Source organism: Palaemon carinicauda, chromosome 8 (genome assembly GCF_036898095.1).
Source record: "Palaemon carinicauda isolate YSFRI2023 chromosome 8, ASM3689809v2, whole genome shotgun sequence".
Lineage (NCBI taxonomy): Eukaryota > Metazoa > Arthropoda > Malacostraca > Decapoda > Palaemonidae > Palaemon > Palaemon carinicauda.
In genome coordinates this window covers 130,400,141-130,427,746 of record NC_090732.1, presented here as the reverse complement: position 1 = coordinate 130,427,746, position 27,606 = coordinate 130,400,141, and the positions used below count along the sequence as shown (strand labels likewise).

The 27,606-nt window shown below is 43.9% G+C and overlaps 1 protein-coding gene across 1 annotated transcript in view; it reads right to left on the bottom strand.

The window, feature by feature from the left end:
* The window catches only part of LOC137645925 (cleavage and polyadenylation specificity factor subunit 4-like), a 74,669-nt gene that overhangs the window by 557 nt on the left and 46,506 nt on the right, over positions 1 to 27,606 (bottom strand). Inside the window, exons 4-5 of the mRNA XM_068378978.1 lie at positions 15,427 to 15,577; positions 10,169 to 10,282 (exon numbers count right to left, since the gene is read on the bottom strand). Coding sequence (XP_068235079.1) covers positions 10,169 to 10,282; positions 15,427 to 15,577 — 265 coding nt within the window. The remainder of the gene's footprint in view (positions 1 to 10,168; positions 10,283 to 15,426; positions 15,578 to 27,606) is intronic.

Here is a 27,606-nt window from a genome sequence, read left to right as displayed (position 1 = left end):
CAAAAGCCATCCCTTTACCCCCATGGATGTACCGGTACGTCCTTGCAAAAAATTGCTATAATAATTATTTTTTTCATATTTTTGATATTTTTTTGAAAAAATTCAGTCATTTTCCAAGAGAATGAGACCAACCTGACCTCTCTATGACAAAAATTAAGGCTGTTAGAGCAATTTAAAAAAAATATACTGCAAAATGTGCTGGGAAAAAATAACCCCCTGGGGGTTAAGGGTTGGAAAATGATATTTTTATTACTAAAATAAATTTTTGAATATACTTACCCGATGATCATGTAGCTGTCAACTCCGTTGCCCGACAGAAATCTACGGTCGGGATACGCCAGCGATCGCTTATACAGGTGGGGGTGTACTCACCAGCGCCATCTGTGGTCAGGTACTCCAGTACTTCTTGTCAACAAGACCTCAATTTTCTCCTCGGTCCACTGGTTCTCTATGGGGAGGAAGGGCGGGTCATTTAAATCATGATCATCGGGTAAGTATATTCAAAAATTTATTTTAGTAATAAAAATAACATTTTTCAATATTAATCTTACCCGATGATCATGTAGCTGATTCACACCCAGGGTGGTGGGTGGAGACCAGTATACATGTTAACCAAGAAGCTAAGTATCCCGTATTTCATTTTATTAGTTATTCAAAATAACAATAAAAATAAATAAGTACCTGGTAAGGAAGTCGACTTGAACCATTACTCTGCCTTTAATAAGTACGTCTTCCTTACTGAGCGCAGCGGTCCTCTTAGGATGCTGAACGACTCTTAGGTGGCTAAAGTATAAAGGGCTGCAACCCATACTAAAGGACCTCATCATAACCTCTAACCTAGGCGCTTCTCAAGAAAGAATTGACCACCCGCCAAATCAACCAGGATGCGGAAGGCTTCTTAGCCGACCGTACAACCCAAAAACAACAATAAAAGCAATCAAGAGAAAGGTTAAAAAAGGTTATGGGATTATGGGAATGTAGTGGCTGAGCCCTCACCTACTACTGCACTCGCTGCTACGAATGGTCCCAGGGTGTAGCAGTTCTCGTAAAGAGACTGGACATCTTTGAGATAGAATGATGCGAACACTGACTTGCTTCTCCAATAGGTTGCATCCATAACACTCTGCAGAGAACGGTTCTGTTTGAAGGCCACTGAAGTAGCCACAGCTCTCACTTCATGTGTCCTTACCTTCAGTAAAGCAAGGTCTTCTTCCTTCATATGAGAATGAGCTTCTCTAATCAGAAGCCTGATGTAGTAAGAAACTGCGTTCTTAGACATTGGTAGCGAAGGCTTCTTAACAGCACACCATAAGGCTTCTGATTGTCCTCGTAAAGGTTTTGACCTTTTCAGATAGTACCTAAGAGCTCTGACTGGGCAAAGTACTCTCTCCAGCTCGTTACCCACCAAGTTAGATAGGCTAGGGATCTCGAACGATTTAGGCCAAGGACGTGAAGGAAGCTCGTTTTTAGCCAAAAAACCGAGCTGCAAGGAACATGTAGCCGTTTCCGATGTGAAACCTATGTTCCTGCTGAAGGCGTGGATCTCACTTACTCTCTTAGCTGTTGCTAGGCATACTAGGAAAAGAGTTTTTAATGTGAGGTCCTTGAAAGAGGCTGATTGTAGCGGTTCAAATCTAGATGACATCAGGAACCTTAGGACCACGTCTAGATTCCAGCCTGGAGTAGACAACCGACTTTCCTTAGAGGTCTCAAAAGACCTAAGGATGTCCTGCAGATCTTTGTTGGAGGAAAGCTCCAAGCCTCTGTGGCGGAAAACCGCTGCCAACATACTTCTATAACCCTTAATCGTAGGAGCTGATAGGGATCTAACGTTCCTTAGATGTAACAGGAAGTCAGCAATTTGGGTTACAGTGGTACTGGTAGAGGAAACTGCATTGGCCCTGCACCAGCTTCGGAAGACTTCCCACTTAGATTGATAGACTCTGCGAGTGGATATCCTCCTTGCTCTGGCAATCGCTCTGGCTGCCTCCTTCGAAAAGCCTCTAGCTCTTGAGAGTCTTTCGATAGTCTGAAGGCAGTCAGACGAAGAGCGTGGAGGCTTGGGTGTACCTTCTTGACGTGAGGTTGACGCAGAAGGTCCACTCTTAGAGGGAGAGTCCTGGGAACGTCGACCAGCCATTGCAGTACCTCTGTGAACCATTCTCTTGCAGGCCAGAGGGGAGCAACCAACGTCAGCCGTGTCCCTTTGTGAGAGACGAACTTCTGAAGAACCCTGTTGATGATCTTGAACGGCGGGAATGCATACAGGTCGAGATGGGACCAATCCAGCAGAAAGGCATCCACGTGAACTGCTGCTGGGTCTGGAATCGGGGAACAGTACAATGGGAGCCTCTTGGTCATCGAGGTAGCGAACAGATCTATAGTTGGCTGACCCCACAGGGCCCAAAGTCTGTTGCAAACGTTCTTGTGAAGGGTCCACTCTGTGGGGATGACTTGACCCTTCCGGCTGAGGCGATCTGCCATGACGTTCATATCGCCCTGAATGAACCTCGTTGCCAGCGTGAGCTTTCGACTTTTTGACCAAATGAGGAGGTCCCTTGCGATCTCGAACAGCTTCCTCGAATGAGTCCCTCCCTGCTTGGAGATGTACGCCAAGGCTGTGGTGTTGTCGGAGTTCACCTCCACCACCTTGTTTAGCTGGAGGGACTTGAAGTTCATTAAGGCCAGATGAACCGCCAACAACTCCTTGCAATTGATATGAAGCGTTTTCTGTTCCTGATTCCATATCCCTGAGCATTCCTGTCCGTCCAATGTCGCGCCCCAGCCCGAGTCTGATGCGTCCGAGAAGAGATGATGGTCGGGGGTCTGAACAGCTAACGAAAGACCTTCCTTGAGAAGAATGCTGTCCTTCCACCACGTTAGAGTAGCCCTCATCTCTTTGGAGACAGGAATTGAGACCGTCTCGAGCGTCATATCCTTGTTCCAGTGAGCTGCCAGATGGTACTGAAGGGGGCGGAGGTGGAGTCTCCCTAACTCGATGAACAGGGCTAGCGATGAAAGAGTCCCTGTTAGACTCATCCACTGCCTCACCGAGCATCGGTTCCTCCTCAGCATGCTCAGGATGCACTCCAGGGCTTGGTTGATTCCTGGGGCCGACGGAAAAGCCCGAAAAGCTCGACTCTGAATCTCCATACCCAGGTAAACGATGGTCTGGGAAGGAACGAGCTGGGACTTCTCTAAATTGACCAGGAGGCCCAGTTCCCTGGTCAGATCCATAGTCCATCTGAGACTCTCCAGACAGCGACGACTTGTGGGAGCTCTTAAAAGCCAGTCGTCTAAATAAAGGGAGGCTCTGATGTCTGCCAAGTGAAGGAATTTCGCAATATTCCTCATCAGTCGCGTAAACACAAGAGGCGCCGTGGTCAGGCCAAAGCACAGGGCTTGGAACTGGTACACAACCTCTCCAAAGACGAATCTCAGAAAAGGTTGGGAGTCTGGATGGATGGGAACGTGAAAGTAGGCATCTTTCAGATCTAACGAGACCATCCAGTCCTCCTGCCTGACCGCTGCTAGGACCGACTTCGTCGTCTCCATTGTGAACGTCTGCTTGGTGACATAAGCATTGAGCGTACTGACGTCCAGCACCGGTCTCCAACCTCCTGTCTTCTTGGCCACCAGGAAGAGACGGTTGTAAAAGCCCGGGGAATGATGGTCCCGAACTATCACCACTGCCTCTTTCTGTAGCAGGAGCGACACCTCTTGTTGTAACGCTAGCCTCTTGTCCTTCTCCTTGTAGTTGGGAGAGAGGTTGATGGGAGAAGTGGTCAGAGGGGGATTGCGGCAGAACGGAATTCTGTAACCCTCCCTTAGCCACTTGACAGACTGAGCGTCTGCACCTCTGCTCTCCCAGGCTTGCCAGAAGGTCTTGAGTCTGGCTCCTACAGCTGTCTGGAGAGGAATGAAGTCAATGCTTGCTTTTCGTGGACTTGGCACCCTTCTTTGACTTGCCCCGGTTACTGTCTGCACGGGTACCTCCTCTACTGGAGGCTCTACCACGAAAGGGCGGAATGAATCTGGTAGCAGGTGTATCAGCCACAGGAGTGCGGTAAGATCTCGGCACGGAAGGTAAGGTTTTAGCCTTACGTGCTGAAGAAGCCATGAGGTCATGCGTATCTTTCTGGATAAGAGCCGCAGCCATCCCCTTGATTAACTCCTCCGGAAACAGGGACTTGGAGAGAGGAGCAAACAGCAACTCAGATCTCTGACAAGGGGTGATACCAGTCGATAAGTAGGAGCATAGATGTTCCCTTTTCTTGAGGACTCCTGAGACAAAAATAGACGCAAGTTCGCCAGAACCATCGCGAATTGCTTTATCCATACTGGACATGAGTAGCATGGCCGAGTCTTTGTCAGAAGGAGCAGTCTTCCTGCTTAAAGCCCCCAGGCACCAGTCGAGGAAGTTAAAAATTTCGAAGGCGCGAAAGACTCCCTTCATCAAGTGGTCCAGATCAGAAAAGGTCCAGCAGACCTTCGAGCGTCTCATAGCCGACCTGCGGGGAGAGTCAACCAAACTTGAGAAGTCGGCCTGGGCAGAGGCAGGAACCCCCAAGCCAGGTTCCTCTCCCGTGGCATACCAGACGCCCGACTTAGAAGCCAGCTTCGGAGGAGGAAACACAAAAGAGGTCCTTCCAAGCTGCTGCTTGGACTGCAACCAATCCCCTAAAACCCTCAAAGCTCTCCTTGATGATCTGGCGAGGACAAGCTTGGTGTAGGCAGGCGTAGTAGGCTGCATGCCTAGAGAAAACTCGGAGGGAGGAGAACGAGGGGTTGCAGACACGAAGTGTTCAGGGTACAACTCTCTGAACAGAGCCAGGACCTTGCGAAAGTCTAAGGAAGGCGGCGAAGGCTTGTGTCCTTCCACATCAGATGTAGGATCATCCAGATGAGCAGCTTCATCCTCAGAAACCTCATCGCCTGAGAGTTGAGTAGCGAGAGGTAAAGGCAGAGCGGCAGGTTGAATGGCTGAATCCTGCAGAACGGGTGCATGCGTACCTGCGGATCCATCATCATGCCTCTGCTGAATAGACTGAGGGCTGGCAATGACAAAGGCAGAGGGCTGGAGTGAGGAAGGTTCTGCGGTGGTCTGAGGAGTAAGCGAAGTGGTCAGAAGCGAATGCTGGAAGGCATGAGGCTCATGCTGCATGGTATGCGGCTCATGCTGCATAGGAAGAGGCTCATGCTGCGAAGAATGCGGCTGCTGCATGGTAAGAGGCTCGTGCTGCATGCGTTGAGGAGGATGCCTCATAGCATGAGGCTCCTGCCTCAAAGGTTGCGCCTGCCTCAAGGGTTGAGGAGGTTGCTGCGCAGAGTGAGGCTCCTGCCTCAAGGGTTGAGGAGGTTGCCGCATAGCATGAGGTTGCTGCCTCATGGGTAGAGGAGGTTGCCGCATAGCATGAGGCTCCTGCCTCAAGGGTTGAGGAGGTTGCCGCATAGCATGAGGCTCCTGCCTCATGGGTAGAGGAGGTTGCTGCATAGTGCTGGAACCTGGCAACTCCCGATGCGGCAGCTCACGCATGGAAGCAGGAGGAGCCTCAAGAACATGCGTCTGGCAGGGAGGACTGCGCAGAGGTGGAGGAGCGCTCGCAGGAGGAGGGGTGTTAACCTTCTCTGCCTGATACTCCTGCATCAAAGCCGCAAGCTGAGACTGCATAGTCTGCAGCATAGACCACTTGGGGTCCACAGAAGTTGGAGCAGAGGCCTGTTGAGGCACCACTCTACCTCTCTTAGGAGGTGTGCAGTCATCAGATGACTGCGGCGAGTCCGAACTGGCCCAGTGGCTACACCTGGGCCGTTGGACAAGCTCGGAAGGGACCTTACGTTTGAGAGGTCGTGAGACCTGGGTCCACCGTTTCCTCCTGGAAACCTCTTCCGCAGACGAGGAATTTAAGGGCTCATTCGTCTGGGAGTGGAAGTGACGATCTCTATCAGATACGCCCGCAACCACTGAGGATACAACTGTGCGCCGATCAAGGCCTGCCGAACCCTTTTGCCCTTCGACGTTGCTTCTCCCCTGGGCTTGGGAGCTTGCAAGAGGTCCCGGACTGGGAGGACGACTGGCACGCACAGAAGTATCCTCATGCGCAACACTGACACTGACACTAGGCACAGCACTGGCACTAACACTTCCCACAGCACTCTTCACTTTAAGTTCCTTGACATCTGCCAAGAGAAGATTGTGGTCACTAACTAACGACTCCACCTTATCACCAAGAGCCTGAATGGCACGCAACATATCCGTCATATCAGGCTGAGCACTCGTAGCAGGTTCGGGGGTCACCACCACAGGGGAAGGAAAAGGTTGAGGGGCATGGGGGGAGGAATAAACCAAAGAGCGAGAAGAACTCCTCCTAACTCTCTCCCTCTCTAACCTAGTTGTATATTTGAGGAATTCATTAAAATCGAATTCCGAAAGCCCAGCACATTCCCCACATCGATCTTCCAATTGACAGGATTTTCCCCTACAATCGGAACAAACGGTGTGAGGATCAACAGAGGCCTTCGGAAGACGCCTATTACAAGTCCTAACACTACATCGCCTAAATTTAGGAGCTTGAGAGTGGTCGGACATCTTGAATTTAGAGAACAGTCAAGGGGGAATTCCAAAGTAAAGCAAAGATCGTTAACCAATAAACCAAATTAATTCCAAAAGCTATCTAAGCTAAGGGAAAAGCTTCCTGTACAGCGAAGGCTAAATTTTAGAGCAAATACTTCACCAAAACCGTGAACAAAGACTCCAAAACAACAGCGTATCCATGTAGGTCTTGCCGGCGGCACGACAGAGGAAAAATTGAGGTCTTGTTGACAAGAAGTACTGGAGTACCTGACCACAGATGGCGCTGGTGAGTACACCCCCACCTGTATAAGCGATCGCTGGCGTATCCCGACCGTAGATTTCTGTCGGGCAACGGAGTTGACAGCTACATGATCATCGGGTAAGATTAATATTGAAAATTTCCAAATAGTCTGGGGGTTAAAGGGTTAAGACTTTGGAAACAGTTATAAGCTTTAGGATTGGAATTTCTATCTACGTTTGTTTAATTTTCATTCTTTCCCTGCTTTTTATTTTGCCAATCATCTAGCGTGACTTGAACTACTTAATATTACACAAGTCAGTTCTAATAAATTTCTACATGGATTTTATTGTTTCATAATAGTTTTTTCTCCACCAGTAAGGTACAGTATTTCAATTATCTATTCTGGGACTTGATATGCTCCCTATGCCTTTGTATTTAGTGTCTAATTTGTCTTTACCATTTCTACCCTTTATGCTTGCATTCCAAATAAAATTTTGGTTAAAGTATTACTCGTTTTTTGTATTTTGGGGCTACGGATAAATAACAACCAATGGATGGCTAGTTAGCTTTACCTAAAGCCTTCAGTAATAGATGCTAGGCTTCAGTGCTTTTTTATTGTCGATTGTTTTTTTTAGGTCACAAATAATGATAATCAAGATAAAACGAGTACTACACTACTTTCCTGTCTGTTGCAAAAGATGCATGAATCATTGTTTTGTTTCCCTTCCTCCAGTATAGATACTTAACCCTTTAACCCCCAGGCTATTTGGAAATTTCCAACCCTTAACCCCCAGGGGGTTATTTTTTTTCCCAGCACATTTTGCAGTATATTTTTTTTTAAATTGCTCTAACAGCCTTAATTTTTGTCATAGAGAGGTCAGGTTGGTCTCATTCTCTTGGAAAATGCCTGAAATTTTTTCAAAAAATTATCAAAAATATGAAAATATTTTTTATAGCATTTTTTTGCAAGGAGGTACCGGTACGTCCATGGGGGTAAAGGGATGGCTTTTGTGAAACGTACCAGTACGTCCTTTGGGGGTAAAAGGGTTAATATAATTACCACTGTTATCACTATTACCATTAAAGCATTATATTGGAAAATTTTTCTAGTGGAATTTTAGGCACAATTTTCTTGTATTTTCACTTATTACTTTGATTACCATAACTCAGCATAGGTGTACCGAACACGGTCCAAAAGATACAAACGAGATACGTTCCGGGGGTGAGTTCATTTTAAAAATTATGCAAGCACAACATAATCTACTTAACCATCTAGCTAATGGCCCTCCTACTCCTAAACTTCATAGCCTTTAGTCAGCTATTTCACTGCTGTAAGCAAACTAACCTACATTATCTATTAATTCCTGCACCAATTTGTACATAATGGAACAGTTTTAAAAGTTAATTGATTTGCAATCTATTTATTGATTTCCTTTGCATTTTAATAAAAAAACAGGCAGTAATTTCTTTTTTTTACTGTTTGCAATCAGCTAATCTTGTTAGCATTAGCTAACAAGCTAATAGCTATTTGAATAAAATAAAATGCTTTTAAAAGTTTACTGATTCGTTTTTTATTCAGTGTCTCTTGCATTTTAAAGTCTGATAACCAAATAATCCTTATTTTCACTACTTTTGGACAGTTGGTCTTGCCAACTCTAGCAAGCTAGCCTATATATGTATCAAATATTCCATCATCTCTTTGTACATAATAAAAAGCTTTAAAAAGTTAATGGAATTATATTATTTCTTATTTACCTTACATTTTAAAATTCAACAAATTATTTTGTCCTTCTTCACCATCGAGTCATAGTCGTAACAGTGAGAAATAATGCATGAATTGAAAAATATTACAAAAAGTATTGTTCATAGTTGATACCACAACCCTAAATTGGTAAATCTTGTAAATAAAAGATATGTCAATAATACTATAGTGATTTTATGAATGTTGCTAACAAACCTATCAAGTTACTGTGCAATTTGGAATTCTGCAACAATGTTCTATTTTGCATCAAAGATAATTCTTAATTCATTGCACACAAATGTCCACATCTGACAGTCTGCAAACTGAGGGTTTATATCAAAGATATTAATGCACAGAACTTCTAAATAAGCCCAACTGTTGCGTTCTTAAGAGTTATGAGAGATTTTCCTTATTCATATAGTGTTCTCTGGAGTCAATTTTGTTCCATTTGTCCAGACTGGTACCACACTCAATGGAATTTCTATCTCTGCAGTGAATGCTACGAGAAACATTCCAGAAGTACCCTATACAAGGTTCGCATTTTTTCAGCACTTGCAAATGTTTAATAATAGTTTGCAATGTCTTTGGTTGTAAATGAGTGTCACTCTGGAAGCTTTTTTTTTTTTTTTTTTTTTTTTTTTTTTTAATTATCAGAAGTTCACCTTTGAATTTTGGTGACACTTGAGCAGTTTCTAGTTCTGCCCAAGTACAGAGTTCTTTGGACCAACTAAAAAATATGTTTAAAATTCAACAAATATAGGAGAGCTTGCATTGCCAGGTTACCAGGATAACTAAGCCCTCTTTTTTTTTTTTATTTTCCTGCCTAGCGTATAAACCAAGGACCTCATGCAGATATTTACACCCAATAACAGAATTCTAATAACACATGTTGTTTCAATAGGCTAATACCATTAAAGCAAATGGTTTCCTAACCTCAAAGCAAAAAATTAATTCTCTACCTCTCTCTGCCAGGGCAAGAGAGGTAGATGGTAAAAAGCAAGTTTACTAAAACATTTCAGTCAGTGAAAACAAAAATTACCTGTAATTCTACAGTATTAGCATGCTCATCAAGGAACAAGATAGACATAAAAGAAATAAATGACCAAATATATTTGGGATAAATTCATCAATACTCCCTAGCAATCAGCTTACCTTCTAAGAAATTGATGCTTATTAAGTGAAGACTAGACAACTAAATTCACACAAACGAGACTTTTTATATCCCCGAGCCCTATGTACCGTATTTGAAAGCCACATGTCACTGTTGTCAACCAGGACACAGTCTTATTTTCTTTTAATTCAGGAATGGAGAATAAAGTATCCATAAAGGACCACAATTGGATAAATTAAGCAAGTAAGTTGGGTGTGAGCAAGTATCTTTTTGCTGCAATTAGCTAAATGAATCCTTTGGTAGGATTACAATACTTTACCCTCTACATTTATCATGTGAAGTGTAATTATTAGTACATTAATCACATAGGGTAATTCATGGGTTTTCACAAACCTACAAACTACAATTCAGAATTTTCATTTGAAAACTGTTTACCTTTAGCTTAAAAAGTTTATAAAAAAAAATTGTGCCAATCAAGTACTAAAACATTAAGAGACTTACCTTGAAGCAAACAATATTTTCAAGTCTGTTGTTATCATTAAGATGATGAGGCAGAGGTATAGGTCCAGCATTTTCTTTGCCTCCTTGAGTTTTTGGACCTCCGGAAGCCAGACTCTGAGGGAGGAATTTAAAATTTCAAATATAATGGTCAAACAATAAGATATGAAATGATAGGAATCGCAAAAGATAGCTTATGACTCTAGTATTAAAAGAACTAAAACTAATGTAAAAATATCTCAAATTTTTAAAGTAATTTGTATTTTTCCTTGACTACAATCATGAGACCTTAAATAGGAGTATGCCTCCAACAAAGCTGTATATAATTGTTAAAACTTTAACAAGGTGACGATAGTTACTATCAGGTGGCAGGGAAGTACTGATCACCCGACAGTCTACTGGGGTTTCAGTTTGACCTTCTGCCTATGACTTGCAGGGTGGTTGAGGAAGGAAGTGAAACTTAAAGGACTCAGATTTGTATACAGTAGTTAAGAAAAGTAAAAACTTCTTTATAGATTTGTGATTTATTCCTACACATATACAAATCCTCATCCTTTAATAGGAGACTTATCCTTAGAAGGGAGGAAGTCCCTACAAACAAACTTACTGGTTTACTATCCTGAGAAATGTCCAAGGCCTTTGGTCCCATACAGGAGCAAAAGTGATGATTCCTGTCAACCTCCTACAAACCTGACTGAGCAGCTGTGGTAGGTGTTAGGCTAGTGCAATAACAGGAACTGGTAGAATGGGTCAAGGAAAACCTATATCTGTGTGGAAGATGTTGGCAGAATCTATGTCCATTATGAAAAACGGGTTGCATACAACTGGCCATACTTTGTCTAGGAGGATAAGGAAGAAAATTCTATACACAGCTTACTGTAAGAAAAGTTGCTCGATCATGTGACTCCCCTACATCTACAGTACAATCCAGCAAACAACGGAGCGACTGTCACAACCCATAGAAGAGGTAAAAGGGACAGTCAATCTACCTCTCATTATAGACTTACATTACGACTGCTATCTCAGACGAGATGTTTCTTGTCCCATAAAGAGCTAGGTTTCTTAAACAATCTCTTGAGCAACTAACACCAGGTCAAGTATTGGTATCCAACGCCCTGTGGCTCTACTTCAGTAGGTAATGGGTAGAGATGGTTCTGTCGTTACCTGATTCTCTTCAAGACTTACTCCCCTGACAGGTTATTCCTGAGAGCCGAGATATCTGATTACGTGCACACGAATCTGGTATGCTGTAGTCCCGACATCTCCTTTCCTGTAGGAAAAAGATGTTTGATTGTCTTCCAAAGGCAGAAACAAACAGTAATTCTCGGATATTCCTTTATTCCTACTGTTTTAAAAAGAATCGTGGTGTCCTTCCAAACCAGGAAGGGAAGTCATCCTGGTCCCCACTAATCACTTCTTTACAGGTGGAGATGAAGGACTTAAAAGTCATAAACAGTTGGGTTCTAGATCCTGAACATGAACTCCTGAACTGGGGTAATGGAGATCCTCTATCCTTCAGAATGACTTGTGACACAGGCTAAGTTATGCTGTTTCATACTTGCCTCCTTTGGTCTCGGGTGGCCGGGGACAATCTCGAAGGTCGGAGCCGTATCTCCCGTCCATCTCGTGAGTTCGAGCGAGTATTGGTTGGGAAGCCTGTGAACTTACGAAATGTTGCCTGCAGCTTGAGTTCCATAAAAGCTTTTTCATGGTCTTGTCGATTCTCTCAAAGAGTGCATACCTAAGACCTAGTTGAAACTTGGATTGAGGGCTGAGCATTAGCCTTCACCATGAAATTCAAGGAGCTTCCCTGACAAAGGAAGAAATAGCTGATCCAGATATCGTTCGGTGTATGACGATTGGGATCACAGTCATGCCAACATTGCTGTCAGCAACCAACTGTTAAGTGATCACATGAACAGGAAGATAGATGGGTAGAAAGGAGGAAGCATATAGGATCCCTATGAATGCAAGGGTTCCTCCAATGCTGCCAACAGACTGAAGCATTGTAGCTGAAACTGGGAGTTCCTGTTCACCTTACAAGCAATTGGTAAATGCCAGAAACAAAGCCTTTTCACCCCGCGATGATGTAGTGATCACAAATGGTCCTACACGAAGTTACTGGGGACTGAGTGTAGTTGCTTGCACAGTCCTCCTGCCCAGATGAATTTTGCAAACAGCCATACCCTGACAACTTCTCAAGAGTGTGCCTATTAATTTGGGTCTGAAACAAGTTATTCACAGACAAAAGTCTGAAAGACGTTTGAGTGCACCCCTTTTCACCTTTTTTCCTTCAGGATCCAAGGGCACACTAGTAAGGTGGCTCCCAAGTCAGCAAAGTCCTTACCTTCTGCCTGTCTGGACTGTAGAGTTTAGGGTTGTGGGGAAGTACTGTATATGACAGCAACTAACCAAAAGTTGAGTAAGCTTCTGCAAGACTGGTCTTGTAAGCAGTTTCCAGGGTAGGAGATTCAGGTCCCATGTAAGATGTGCCCTCTATGATTGAGTTTTCTATCGGATCTGAGGAAGTAGAGGGATGATGGCTAGGTCCCATAGAGACCTAGTGCTGATAGCAGGAGTGGGAGCTCCTATGCATAGTACTGCACGCCTTCCCTGGGGTTGGGTTTAGGAAGTTCTTTCTTTCCTGGGAAGTAACATTATGAACAGCTTCTCACACTCAGGAGGGTGGGGAGGGGGAAGTAAAATGTTCACTTTATTCCTATTATTAGTACATGTGCTTATGTGTGAGCTTATGTACGGTCTACCAATACGTCTATTCAGGGATGGGTCCATTCCAAGAATGTATCCTCTTACCTCATGAACAAGGCAAAAAAGCATTAGGTTCCCTTCCTCGATAGGGATGCTCTTCATCTTGCACTATCTCCTTCATGGAGAGTAATTTTAGCGGTCACTTTTACATGACTCTTATTGATGAGTCTTCATGGATTTCTTTGGTGACATCCTCTGAATATTTCATCAAAGAATCTTTTCCTAGGATAACTGCTAGCCAGTCTGCAAACATAACAGGAGGATCGAATACCTGTCCCTTGTCAGAGATGGTCCTTTCCAATTACTTTGCGGGTATAATGTGGTATCTCAGTGCTTGTACAAGTACCGAGATTGAATTTGAGAAGTCACCAATTCCAACTATAACTTGCAATCAAGTTGGAAGATCTTAGCATCTTTTAAAAAAAAAATCAAGCATGGATCGGTCTCCTAGCCTGGGAAGATCTATGTTGTAGTTATACCTAGTAATGTAAATTTACTTCTTGGCATCCACATTAGATGGGTTAGATGGCTAACGCCCAAAGTGTAGTCATTATCAAAGTGTTAGCGAATTAACATGAAAATATAGGGATATATGTGTCGCCCTGTGTTATGTGAGGTTGGTGTGCTTGGGGGTCATAAATTATAAGAATTTAATTTGGGTTAAATAAACTTAAGATATGTAATCAAAGATGGGCAGAGCTTACACCAGGGGATGTGTTGTTGTATCTCTGAGAATTGGCGTTGTACAGTATGTTAAAATTCTTTACAGTTATATTCTAGTATTAGAGTGATAGGCTATTCTACCTTATATTATTGAATAAGTACTTTATGTGCGTCCTCATGAAAGGGGTTACTGTGTGTATATAGTATTATGAGCATCATCAATGTCTTGCCGCTGATGAAGGGAGAGAGTAACAGTCCGCCACTGTGATTAGTTGGTTTGGTCTCATGGATTAAAAGGCCACAAATGTCATAAATGATGTAAATTTTTAGTTTTTAAGGTGTATTCATTCACTTATGATGCTAGGGGTGTACTTTACATTTGACTACAGTGATTGAATTGAACATGTCTGTGAAAAGAAATGTATATTTTTTGTGATAATGAATATTAATATACTATGAAATTCTAGTCATAGGATTTGAGTTTAACATTTGTGACTTTTGGGTTTGTCAATTTTCAAATAATAAATACTGTATTTGTATGCTGTTGAAGTTGCACTGTAAATAATTATGTTATCACTGGGTATTTCTGGATAAATTTGTTAATAGTTTTACATAAAGGCAAAATTGGAGGAAGATACAAATGATATATTGGTTGTTATAAATTTATGTATTTTTAGGGTCAATTCCGCTCTGAAAAAGACGTGATACAACTCCGTGTTTGGTGACCTGGTGAAACAATTGTTTACCGTAAATATTTTGCACTTCTTTAATCAACCACCACTCATTACCAATAAGATTTATATCAAAAGCATTGTTACAGTATGACAGATCAGCCATTTATACAAAAATTTCATATAAAATCAAGTTCTCTAACATACATTTATGATTTTTTTATACTGTACTATCTTTATAAATTACCTTATGTTTTCTTCGTTTTTTTAAACACTTCTACAGATTGCAAAGATATTCTGCTTACATCATGAAAAAGTTCAATCATTCCTCAATGTACTGTAATGCACTAAATTAGACAGACCTTCATATTTGTTATACAGTAGTTTGGCTGTCTGCAGGCGTGTAAATTTTGCCCCAAGCCAAAAGTCTTAAACTTACCAGTGATTTTGTCATGCACAGAATCATGATATGGTTAAGTTACACTGAAAAACATTAACAATGAGTGTCTGTGTGTATTTACGAACATGTGGAATGCATCAAATTAATTTTCTGTTTTTTATGGAGAAAATTTTTTTTGGTTTACAAACATTTTGGCTTACAAGCAAGCTCGCAGAATGGATTAGGCATGTAAACTGAGGTACCACTGAATTATACTACTTACCTGAAATTCATGTTCTGTATTACTCATTCTCTGGGAAAAAGCTTTGCCTAAAGTAAACAAACCTTCCATGACATGTAAAAACCCTTTCGTTCCAGCCAGAAAGATGAGTGCTTGATCTGATGTCTTCAGACTTAGCAGATCATTAAGATAAATTTCCACTCTTAGGGACAAGTTTGACATATGAGATACTGTAGGTCAGATACTCAAATACTTTTGTCAAAGAGGAATCAGGATCAAGTTAAAAATGTTCATGTTCTAAAATAATAAAAACCATATTCAAATTCATACTGAGTTATGAAAAAAAATTATCCAAAGGAAAAAGTTCCAAGATAATTTAGCTAAAAGAAATAACTAAACCTAAGTTACACAATTGGATTTTCACTAAAGAACCCCTCTGGGTTCATACATCAAACCATAGATCTAAAAAAAAAAGTTGACACATCACAAGGCAAGAGTCTTATACCTAAAATATAATAAAAATCTTTCTTCTACTTACAATAATGGCATTTTGCTCTCTGAGTTCGGGATTTGACTTCGGACAGTGTGATGCTTTATGGCCAGCTTCCCCACAATAGTGACAAGTTATCTCTCTATTCTTTCCAGAGGTAGTTCTCTCTTCCATAATCTGAGGTAACTCGAATCTAGGACTGGAAAAAATATTAATGGCTAGAAAAACTTGTGGAACAAAAGAATACACGTCATATTAATTATATTCTTATACTAATCAATATTTAGTAAACAGCTAATTGATAATTATGATAAAGTAATACCACATTAAAGAACTTCTCTAGTTATGGATGCTCGAAAAAATAACAAACTTTGAAAGTAATTTGTACTTTTCCTAGCTATAAAAACCTGAATTCTTTGAAATAGGGATATGCATTCAGTGGCACTTGCAATGCCATTGAATTGTTAGCAAGGTAGTGCAGTTGGATAATGACAGGTGGTGCACGGGGGAAGCACTGTCCACTTACCTGTCACATAATAACCACTTTAGTCCTTAGGCCCAAGACTGCAAGGGGGTACTTGTGGTGGGAAAACTAATTTAAAAGACTCGGGTTTGTGTAGCAAAGAAAAAAATAAATTACATACAAAAATGGTTTTTGTTCCTATGCATATACAAACCTTTTGTCCTTTAAAAAAAGGAAACAAACATTGGTTGTTGAAAGTTTCCTTCACCCAAACTGGAAGGTTCTTTTTTTACTTTGGAAATGTCACCCTTTCTAGTCCCGTACAAGAGCTAGAAAGGTGACTCCAATAACCTCCTAACTGCTATTCATATGGATGTACAGTAAAAGCTGTTACAGCCTAGACCAGTACCTACTTGAAGCTAGTAGTACTATACTAAGAACCCGGAAAACCTATCTCCATAAAAAATGACAAATTCGTAGATAATTTGTATTTTTCCTAACCATACAAACCTTAGCTATTTATTAGAGGTTATACTTTCGGCGGAGCTGAAATGACGAGCCATTAAAATTTAGCGAGGGTTAACTACCCACACCGCTAGTTAGCGGGGGGTAGGGGGGGGATAGCTTGCTACCACTCCCATTCACACCTGTGAATTAAGTAACTTTGCTTGGAGGTAGGATTTCAAGGGGGATAGGGATGGCGGGCAAGTTTGTATAAATAGCTAAGGTTTGTATACTGTAGTTAGGAAAAATACAAATTATCTACGAATTTGTCATTTGTTCCGTAACTGGAATACAAACCACGCTATTTATTAGGGGTGACTCACCCATTAGGAAGGGTGGACGTCCCTGCTAATCTGGCTTTTGGCTTTGCCCGGGGGGCTCCTTATCTGATTATGTTAGTACTAAAAAATAAGGAGCCCCTGCCCTCGCTAAACCTTGCTACGCAAGGTCCGCGCCCTATGCAAGCTGTGTGTTGAGACGTGTAGAAGTGTGACTGTCTAGGTAAAGTTATTCCGAGTCTATGTAGGAAAAACCTGATGTAACCAAGACTTCCCAATACCACCTCGCCAGGGTATGGGGACGCAACAGTATTAGCTTAATACTAGGTACACACGGGAGCATGTTTTACCTGCAGTGATTTGAAGTCAGCTTATGCAGAGAATCCAAGATGCTGCTTTCCCCACGAGAGGGTAGGATGAAGAAAAGAATAAGAGTCAGTCAAATCTTTTCATTCACGCAGACTAAAACCGGGCAACCATGCCCTCAACCTTCTGCTACTTGTCCAATAAGGAGCTTGAGGTATACAACCAGCTGTTGTGCAGCCACCACTGGACCGATAGAGATCGTATAAGAGTTCCTGTGGGTCACATCTTGCAGGAGAAAGGTTGTGAAAGTCACCTGGAGCATTCACATCCTTGTAAAACCTGCGTCACAGAGTAATCTGCTAAGAAGGACCAGGGGCATAGTTATGCCCCTGACACTGTGAGTCGTCATGTCGAGATGATGTTTCGGTGATCCTCCTCTAGTCTCTCCCAGTGCTGATGACAAGAGAAGGGACCCGGGCGGGCTGTTGCCGTTTTCTTTAGGTAAAGTCTCATACCTTACCCTAGGTACAGTAACGAAGTGTAGGATCCGTCACCTCTGGAGACTGTGTCTGGTGACATACTCAGGGACGAAACTGAACATTGTCTTTCGCCGTTGCCAATAATGGGCGATGTCGAAAGAGAGACCATGAAGTTCCTTGACTCGTATGGTTGCTGTCCGAGTGTGTAGGAACATTGTGTTCTTAAATCAGGAGAAAATTTGTTGCCTGGTGAAGCAGAACATAAGGAGGTCCCTTAAGGGATCGGAGAATTTGAACCATGTTCCGAGAGGAAGGCCTCAATTCCGACTGGGGAAAGGCAAGCTGTAAGTCCGTATGAGTTAGGAAAAGTCTATCGATGAGAGGGTGTCCCTTTCTTTCAGTTTGAAGGTGAAGGATCAAGGTTGAGTGATCATCTTTACCTGTCAGAACTGAATAAGGGGTCTTTTCCTCTTGTATATACTCGAGGATTCCGCTATTGCTGGAATCGAGGTATCAAGTGGAGACACACACTTTCACGTGACACCAACCACACAAGACGTTATACTGCTTGGTAGATTAATGCTGAGGAATTCCTCAGATATCTAGACAACCTTTTCGCAAAGAGGTATTGGGTAGTCTCCGGGCGTACAATCATAGCAAAGCTATAGCTTGTGGTAGGTGTCAAAGTGGGTTGTCTGTGATGTGGAGAGGGTTCTCTTGGAGATTCTATCAGGAGCTGCAAAAGGTTTGGAAACCGTTCTGCATAATGACATAGCGGAGCTAGGAGAGTAGTCCTTGAGAGGTTGACCGATGTTCTAGCCTTCTTAAGTGCCCTTCTCCAGATAAAACAGGGACGAGACGTAAACGTCATTGTTGTACCCACCGTTGTTGCCAGAGAGCCTTGGGGTCTAGTGCTGGGAAGCAACGGCAGCCTGAGATTCAGGAGCATTGCGAACAGAATCCTAGTTGGAGGACCTCGTAAAGTCGGGACTTAGTCGGCTACATGGCGATCCAAAGTCCATTCGGTATACCTTATCTGAGATGCTGAGCACAGATTGTCGGCGAGCACGTTCTTCCAGTCTGGAATGAAGCGGGCTGATAGTGGTACCGAACGGACTTTGGCCCATCTTAGTGTTTATACTGTTAGATGGGAAGAGGCTACGAGCAAGTTCCTTCTTGCTTGTCGATGTGAGGCTCTATGTGGTGTGTGGTGTGTCGTCCATCACATCACTGAGTGGTCTGTTAAGAACCAATGAGGCTGCTGAAGGACCGGAAAGTTGGCCTTCATCTCTTAAGAGATTAAGTGAAGGTATTTTCGGGCTCTGTCCAGAGGGCTGAGGTCGTGTGGTGCAGCACTATGGTCCCTCCTCTCTTCTTTTTCCGACTCAAATCTCTTGGAATGGGAGTCGTTCTCATTTCGAGAAGGTTTTGTGGAGAATGGTGTATAGAATCATTCCCAGATACACCAGTCTTCTGGGAGGAAGTAGGAAAGACTTCCGTAGGTTTACCCCAATCACTGGATCTTGGTAAGAAGACTTCAGAAGTTCCGGTGTTAATGCAAGGTTGCCACTGAGTCTGCTAAGGTCAGTCAGTCGTCCCGAGACAGAGGAGACAGAAGACGATCCTGTGAGACCAGGATGGGTGTAGTGGAAAGACCGAAGCACAGTGCCTTGAACTTGTTTGTCTAGACTGAATCTTCCAACCTTCCCAGATGGATGGTTTGGACCTGGGAGTAAGTGTCCTTTAGGTCCAGTGTGCAAATGAAGACCTGAGGTCTTAGCTCTTGTTCGAACTCCAACATGGTGTGGACATTGACCCAAAGGGACAGTTCCTTGCGGATCCTTTTGCATGGAAGATTGTCGACGCTGGAGTCTTGACTCGTCTTGTAAAGGATCAGGTGCGACACCCAGTGTAAGAATTCTTCTCTGAGAGAGAATTCCTTTAACTAACAGAAGGAAGGCAACGCTTAGCCTTACCATGCGCCCTGATGATATTGATGCTATTCCTTAGAATAGAATCAATCTGGCGAATGTTAATCAATAGTTAACCGTTGGGTATCGTGGTTATTGTGCAGTTGGAGAGTGCTCACAAGTAGTTCCCTGTCGACAAGCCGTTGATGAGGGTTGTCGAACGTTTGCCGATCACTTTAGTGTGATGGCAAACGGACAGTAGCGAGAATTATGTTGTATACCTTCTGATCTAGGAAACTACAGGAAGAGGTTGACTAGTAAGTTCGAGTCACGATCTGCTGGCAAATTGCCGATGACCGATGAATTGGTGGTCTGTGAGCCGATGGCGAGTTAGAGATCAGCAAGCTAATTATGGTCCCCCCTGGTTGGTCAGAGATGAGCAAGCTGAAGATGGGCTGGTCAGAGATCAGCCAGCCGAGTTCAATAATTGAAGAAAGATGAGCTGCCCATCGGTGATCTAGTGATCAGCAAGCTGATGACTGGTTATTGACTAGCAATCAGTGATTGGAAACGCTAACAATTGGCAATCGTAAGTCATTGGAGGGACTAAAGGTCAAAGATCAGCATTGAGCTAGCAATTGGCGATCTGGTGATCGGCGACCTAGCGATCAGTAAACTGTGAACTAGCCATCAGCAAACAGTGATCTAGAGATCAGACTGTTGATGCTTTCCTGTTTGCTGACGGTGGTCTGTCAAAGAAAAAAGAAACTTCAGAAGAGACAGGGACCAAGGATTCCCCGTTTCAATTCCCCTTGTAGGATGGAATCTTCGGGATCTTGAATACTTCTGTGAAGCCTTATTCCTCTTTCCCGGTGGCAATGTTTATGTGTCTGAGGGGAGGAATGGGGCAATGGTGACCTGTCCAAAAAGTTTTATTCTTTTTTACTGCCTAATGCACGAGTGTGTAGGAGAGTACTGGAGCGATGGCATACAGGATGATGCTGGTGCTCAATTTCTGCCTGTAGAGCAGGCAGGCGCTGGCTCTTAGACAACAGCTGGTGCATTGGATCTGCGAGCCCTGACTCTTTGGCAAGAGCTGGCGCATTGGATCTGAGGCCGTAACTGCGCAGGAGAGCGCAGGAAAGTGCGGAAGAGCGCTGGCGCGCAGTAAGGCACTGTACAGTTTTGTGCATTCTCACTAGAATGCACCGAAACGTGTGACTGGTTGCACAAGTGCGGGTGCATTGGCGCGTGCGTGAGAGTACTACGTGGAGACTGCTGGCGCGTGTGCGGAAGACCATTGGCGCCCGCGTGCAGAAGACCGTCGGCGTGCGCGGAAGGCTGCATGCACGCAAGATCATTGGAGTGCAAAAGCATTGGCGTGCGTGCGAGCGGAAGGCCATCGGGCGCTCACGCGGGAGACCATTGGTGCCCAAGCGTGGAATACCGTTGACGTGTGCGGAAGGCCGTCGGCGCGCGTGCGCAGTAGACTGTTGGCGCGTTCACGCACGCGGAAGACTGTTGGCGCGCGCGCAAACAATATCAGAGATCGCGCGCAGAAGAAATTCAGTGCACGCGCGCGGGAGACCATTGGCGCACGCGTGCGGGAGACCATCGGCGCCCGCGCACGGAAGGAAGTCGGCGCACGCGCGGGAGACAATCGGTGGGCGTGCGCAGAAGATCGTTGGCGCGAGCGCGGAAAATCATCGGTGCGCGGGAAACAATCGGCGCCCGTGCGCGCGGGAGATAATCGGCGTCTGAGCGCGCGGGAGATAATCGGCGTCTGCGCGCGCGGGAGATAATCGGCGGCTGCGCGCGCGGGAGATAATCGGCGGCTGCGCGCGCGGGAGATAATCGGCGCCTGCGCGCACGGGAGACAATCGGTGCCCATGCGCGGAAGATTGTCGGCGCACGCGCGCAAGACTGTTGGCACGCGTGCGGAAAATCATCGGCGCCCGCACACAGAAGATCGTCGGCTCGCGCGCACGGGGGAGACCATTGGCGCCCGCGCGCGGAAGACTGTCGGAGGGCGCGCGCACAGGAGACTGTTGGCGTGCGAGTGAAGGTAGCGCTAGTAGGTTGGCAGGTCAGCTGGCAGGACGATCAGTAACTGGGATGTGCCCTTTGGAAGGGCGAGCATCCACCGATGGGGACCGTAAAAAGGTCCGCGTTAGAGTCCAGGACCGAAGTCCAAAGGACTACGTTGCAGCGCAAGGTTGCGCTGGTAGATCGGTAGGTCAGCTGGCAGGATGATTAGGAACTGGGATGTGCCCTTTGGAAGGGCGAGCATCCACCGATGGGGACAGTAAAAAGGTCCGCGTTGAGAGTCCAGGACCGAAGTCCAAAGGACTGCGTTGCAGCGCAAGGTTGCGCTGTAGATCGGTAGGCCTTGGTAGGTCTGCTTGATCCTCCGAAGAGGTGTCTCTATGAGTGGCCATGTGAGTTTTTCGTAGAAGAGACTTGATGACACCCATGATGACGCCCATGAGGGCCGGTGGATCAGCAAGCTGACCTTTAACAGTAGCGATCCTCCGAAGAGTTGTCTCTATGAGTGGTCTCTCTCGCGAACGAGAGAGAACACTTCGTAGAAGAGACTAGAAGACGCCCATTGAGGGCCGGTGGATCAGCAAGCTGACCTTTAACAGTAGCTATCCTCCGAAGAGGAGTCTCTATGAGGGGTCTCTCTTGCGAACGAGAGAGGTAAGCACTTCGTAGAAGAGACTTGTCAAGACCGTGCTCCGCCCCTGAAGGAAGAGAAACTCGGCAAGGGGGGAGAGAAGTCTGAGCGAAGGCAGCAACAGCAGTCGGAGACGATGAATTTATTAAGATGTGGGAAGTTCTCCCTCTGAAGGGAGAAACAACCTCACACCTGGGGAGGAAACTTCCCCCGGAAGGGAAGTTGTCCAACCCCTGGAGTAGAACCTCCTTTAGTGTTCTAAGATGATCTGAAGTGCTGGTCATGTTGTCACGGGAGTACTTCTAAGAGAAAGGATGACGCCCATGACGACGTCCTCTGAGGGACGGCAGTGACAGCAGATTCCCCATGCATGAACATAACAGCTCTGCTTCGTCGGCACTCTTAGTCGAACGAAGAAAAACTGCATAATTAACTGGGAAAAAATTAAATTAATTATTTAACAGAAATTCCCTAGGGAGGAACTCCAAAGAGGAACCCTGAGGGAACAACATAAAATAAGTATTGCGCCGACAAAAAAAAAAAATTAATTATTTAACAAATTCTCTACGGAGGAACTCCAAAGAGGAACCCTGAGGGAACAACATAAAATTAAGTATTGCGCCCTTCCTTCCCCAGTCGACATCCACGGGAGAAGGGGGGAGCAGAGTAACTATAATAAAAACAGAATTACACTTATTTAAATCATCTGAAAATATTCAATAATAGTGAGAACCACTGATCCTCTGAAGTGAAGTGTTCCCCACGGAGATAAGCTGAAAAGTTAAAATACAATTATATCTTCACTAAAAATAATTGAGACAAACAATCGAAAGAGCAACTTAACCCGGCCACGGGAAAGGAGCTTCCCCAATAGTACACTGTTGTTGTAAAGGTGAATGACCTCGAGAAGAGAAAGACCGTAGTCAATCTTTGAGAGGCCACATTCCCTTCGCTCAGAAATCCATGTTTCCTGTAGGAAAAGGGAAAAGGCAAAGACAATAGTTGAATGAAGAGGGTCTAGGATTTAACAAATTCCCTACGGCGATGACGATTCCCCTGCAGCGGCCGAGTTAATGTTCATATGCTGACGGGAGGACCGATGGACCAGAGAGGGAGAGGTCGTTCCCCACGAAGTGGAACTGTGCTGGCCTTGCTAATGTACGCAAGTGTCGTTGTCGTATATGTATCACACACAGCACAAACACTGAAAAAGAAACTTATCACATTTCTATACACATATATATATATATATACATAAACATTAAGAATGTTTTCATATATATACAAGTATAAGAAAAAGTAAGTTAAAAGACAAAAATCAATGGCAGTCCAGAATAGGTGAGGAGGGAGAGAGGAAACAACCGCTCCCGATCCGAGCCAAAAGTCAAGTGACTAAATCACAGGTGTGTGAACGGGAGTGGTAGCAAGCTACCCCCCCTTCTCCCGCTAACTAGCGGTGTGGGTAGTTAACCCTCGCTAAATTTTAATAGCTCGTCATTTCAGCTCTGCCGAAAGTATAACCCCTAATAAATAGTGTGGTTTGTATTCCAGTTACAGAACAAAGAGATATATTTGGCAGTGTTCAACCTGGCACATAAAGAAATATATGCTAAGACACCAACTCATCCTCCCTCTTACAAGATGATGGAGGAGTTGCTTCTTGGAAGATGTATTTTGCAGGAAATGTACTTCTTCATTGAACTTGCATGCATCAGCCGTCCGACTAGCAAGTAATGATTGTGGCTGCTGCATCCCCTTGAGAGAAGAACAAGGAAGAAGTAGAGAAGCCAGTTATTCTACCTCTTCACAAGACTTCAGCCAAACACCTTAACTTAGACAGGATGCAGACTAAGTCCTGTGAGGGAGCTGAGAGTGCTAGATAACTACTGATCAGCCCCCTCAGGTCCCAAGAAAAAGAGGTCCAACCAAAGTCACTTACAGAGGAGGCTTGGTCACTGGATTGTGACATAGACAGCTTGAGGACATGACCACAGTTGTGAGTGACCTTTTCCATAATAATCACTACTGTTTGCTTCTCATATGGTCAAGGATATCTCAATGTTAAGATATCTTACTATCACTGGTTTTCTAATCTTCAATAACTTATTTATTATTAATAGCCCTTTGATCATGAAAGGGTGAAGTTTTTTATATTGGAGGTAATCAAATCAGGGAAAGGAAAATGGTTCCTATATTAAGACATTTATTAAGAGAAAAATGTACAATGGAGAAACTTGATCATAGTGTTATTACAGAAGAATGTAATAAAAATAACAATAATCATGATTATAAAAATACCATTGCTACGTGAGTCGCTACCTAGAATTATCAAAAGACAATTACAATACTCAACTTGGGAGCAGGGATCTCCAAAATGTCTGACATTTTCAAAAACACTGAAACTCAAAGCTATGAAAACAACACGTCTGAATCTCACTGGTGCTAGAAAGGAATAGGAGAAGAAGCGTGGGAAGTGGTAGGGGTGGGGGGAGGATAGTCATAGTAGAGGGCAGTAGTCGGATGTAGAACGGCACCTCGTAGTATCGGGGGATATTGAGGAAGGAGAGGACTAACTGGTGAGGGACCTCTGGTCGTGGTTCTAACAAGCCCCAGTTATTATACCGACACTCAATTAGAGTGAGCGAGCTGGATTTATTCCTGGCATTCCATGCAACTTTTTTCTCTGGTATATTTAGCAGTATTTATACCTTAGAAATGGTGCTATAAGGAGTATTTCATGGAGCGACACAGGTCGAGCCCAGAAATAGATTTTTCCTTCGTCAAAATCCCTTAATTGGCATTGGAAGTTACAGTCTGCAGCTTTCTTTTTTTCTGCACTTCTACCATGTACCAATTTACAAATATTCTTCAATGATAAATTTGTTGATGCCAAAACATGCATTTTTCAATTTTTCTGTGCTATGACCTGGATCACATACATCAGAGGGGAATTGATTGTCATCATCCTTAAGTGCTTTCATTGTCAATGCTAAAGCAATATTTTGCCGATTCATTACCCCCTGTGGCCGCGGGGACATAAAACAATTAGAATAGCGCCAACGTTATCCCTGCGTGTCGTAAGAGGCGACTAAAAGGGACGGGACGAGGGGGCTGGGAACCCCCTCTCCTGTATAAAAAAATCCTGTGAGACAGCAACAAAGAGATGGAGCTGGGGGGAGAGTGACTGCTCCCCGCACTCTAGTTTTGGGGTGTTTGAATGTGCGTGGATGTAGTACGATAGAGAGTAAAAGATGTGAGATTGGAAGTATGTTTAGAAGTAGAAGGATGGATGTATTGGCCTTGTGTGAGACAAAGATGAAAGGAAAGGGTGAAGTGGTGTTTGGTGAAATGTCTGGTAGAGTGTCTGGGATTGAAAGGGGAAAAGCGAGAGAGGGTGTGGCTTTATTGCTGAGTGAATGGATGACAGGTAAAGTAGTGGAATGGAAGGAGATATCATCTAGGTTAATGTGGGTAAGGGTTAGGTTGGGTAGGGAATGTTGGGCGTTTGTCAGTGCGTATGGGCCAGGTAGTGAGAAAAGTGAAGAAGAGCGGAATGAGTTCTGGAATGAATTAACTAGGTGTGTAGAAGGACTTGGTAGAAGGAATTATGTAGTTGTCATGGGTGACTTAAATGCTAGAGTGGGCGCTGGAGAGGTAGAAGGTGTCATTGGGAAGTATGGCGTACCAGGTGAAAATGAGAGTGGTGAGAGACTGGTAGATATGTGTGTTGAACAAGAGATGGTAATAAGTGCTAGCTTTTTTAAAAAGAAAGATAAAAATAAGTATACATGGGTAAGAGTGGCAAATGGAAGAGTAGTAGAAAGGGCATTAATGGATTATGTGTTGATAACTAAAAGAATTTTTGGAAGATTGAAAGACGTGCACGTGTTTAGGGGTATGGCTAACGGTATGTCTGATCATTTTTTGGTGGAAGGAAAATTAGTTGTAGCAAAAGAGTGGGGGAATAGAGTAGGTGGATGTAAAAGGGAGCTAGTGAGGGTTGAAGAGCTAATAAAACCGGGGGTAAAAAGTAAATATCAGGAAAGGTTGAAAATGGCATATGACGAGGTGAGAGTAAGAGAAACTGGTAATTTAGAGGAGTGGAAGTTAGCAAAAGAAAATTTTGTTGGGATTGCAAGTGATGTATGTGGCAAGAAGGTTGTTGGAGGCAGCATGAGGAAGGGCAGTGAATGGTGGAATGAAGGAGTGAAGGTAAAAGTGGAAGAGAAAAAGAGGGCTTTTGAAGAATGGCTGCAGAGTAATAGTATAGAGAAGTATGAAAAATATAGAGAGAAAAAGGTGGAAGTATAGCGCAAGGTACGTGAGGCAAAGAGGGCAGCTGACCTGAGGTGGGGTCAGGGACTAGGTCAGTCATATGAAGAGAATAAGAAGAAGTTTTGGAAAGAAGTGAAGAGAGTAAGGAAGGCCGGCGCAAGAATTGAAGAGACAGTGAAAGATGGAAATGGAAGGTTGTTAAAAGGAGAGGAGGCAAGGAAAAGGTGGGCGTAATATTTTGAAAGTTTGCTGAATGTTGAGGATAATAGGGAGGCAGATATAATTGCTGTTCCAGGTGTTGAGGTGCAAGTGATGGGAGATGAGAATGAGAGAGAGATTACAATAGAGGAAGTGAGGAGAGCACTAGATGAAACGAGAGTAGGAAAAGCATCTGGTATGGATGGTGTGAAAGCTGAGATGTTGAAGGAAGGGGGTGTGACTGTACTTGAATGGTTGGTGAGATTGTTTAATGTGTGTTTTGTGTTGTCAATGGTACCAGTAGATTGGGTCTGTGCATGTATTGTACCACTATATAAGGGTAAGGGAGATGTGCATGAGTGTTGTAATTCAAGAGGTATTAGTTTGTTGAGTGTAGTTGGAAAAGTGTATGGTAGAGTACTGATTAATAGGATTAAGGATAAAACAGAGAATGCAATCTTGGAAGTACAGGGTGGTTTTAGAAGAGGTAGGGGTTGTATGAATCAGATTTTTACAGTAAGGCAGATATGCGAGAAATATTTAGCAAAAGGTAAGGAGGTGTATGTTGCGTTTATGGATCTGGAGAAAGCATATGATAGAGTTGATAGGGAAGCAATGTGGAATGTGATGAGGTTATATGGAGTTGGTGGAAGGTTGTTGCAAGCAGTGAAAAGTTTCTACAAAGGTAGTAAAGCATGTGTTAGAATAGGAAATGAAGTGAGCGATTGGTTTCCGGTGAGAGTGGGGCTGAGACAGGGATGTGTGATGTCGCCGAGGTTGTTTAACTTGTATGTTGATGGAGTGGTGAGAGAGGTGAATGCTCGAGTGCTTGGACGAGGATTAAAACTGGTAGGCGAGAATGATCATGAATGGGAGGTAAATCAGTTGTTGTTTGCGGATGATACTGTACTGTTAGCAGGCACAGAAGAGAAGCTTGGCCGACTAGTGACAGAATTTGGAAGGGTGTGTGAGAGAAGGAAGTTGAGAGTTAATGTGGGTAAGAGTAAGGTTATGAGATGTACGAGAAGGGAAGGTGGTGCAAGGTTGAATGTCATGTTGAATGGAGAGTTACTTGAGGAGGTGGATCAGTTTAAGTACTTGGGGTCTGTTGATGCAGCAAATGGTGGAGTGGAAGCAG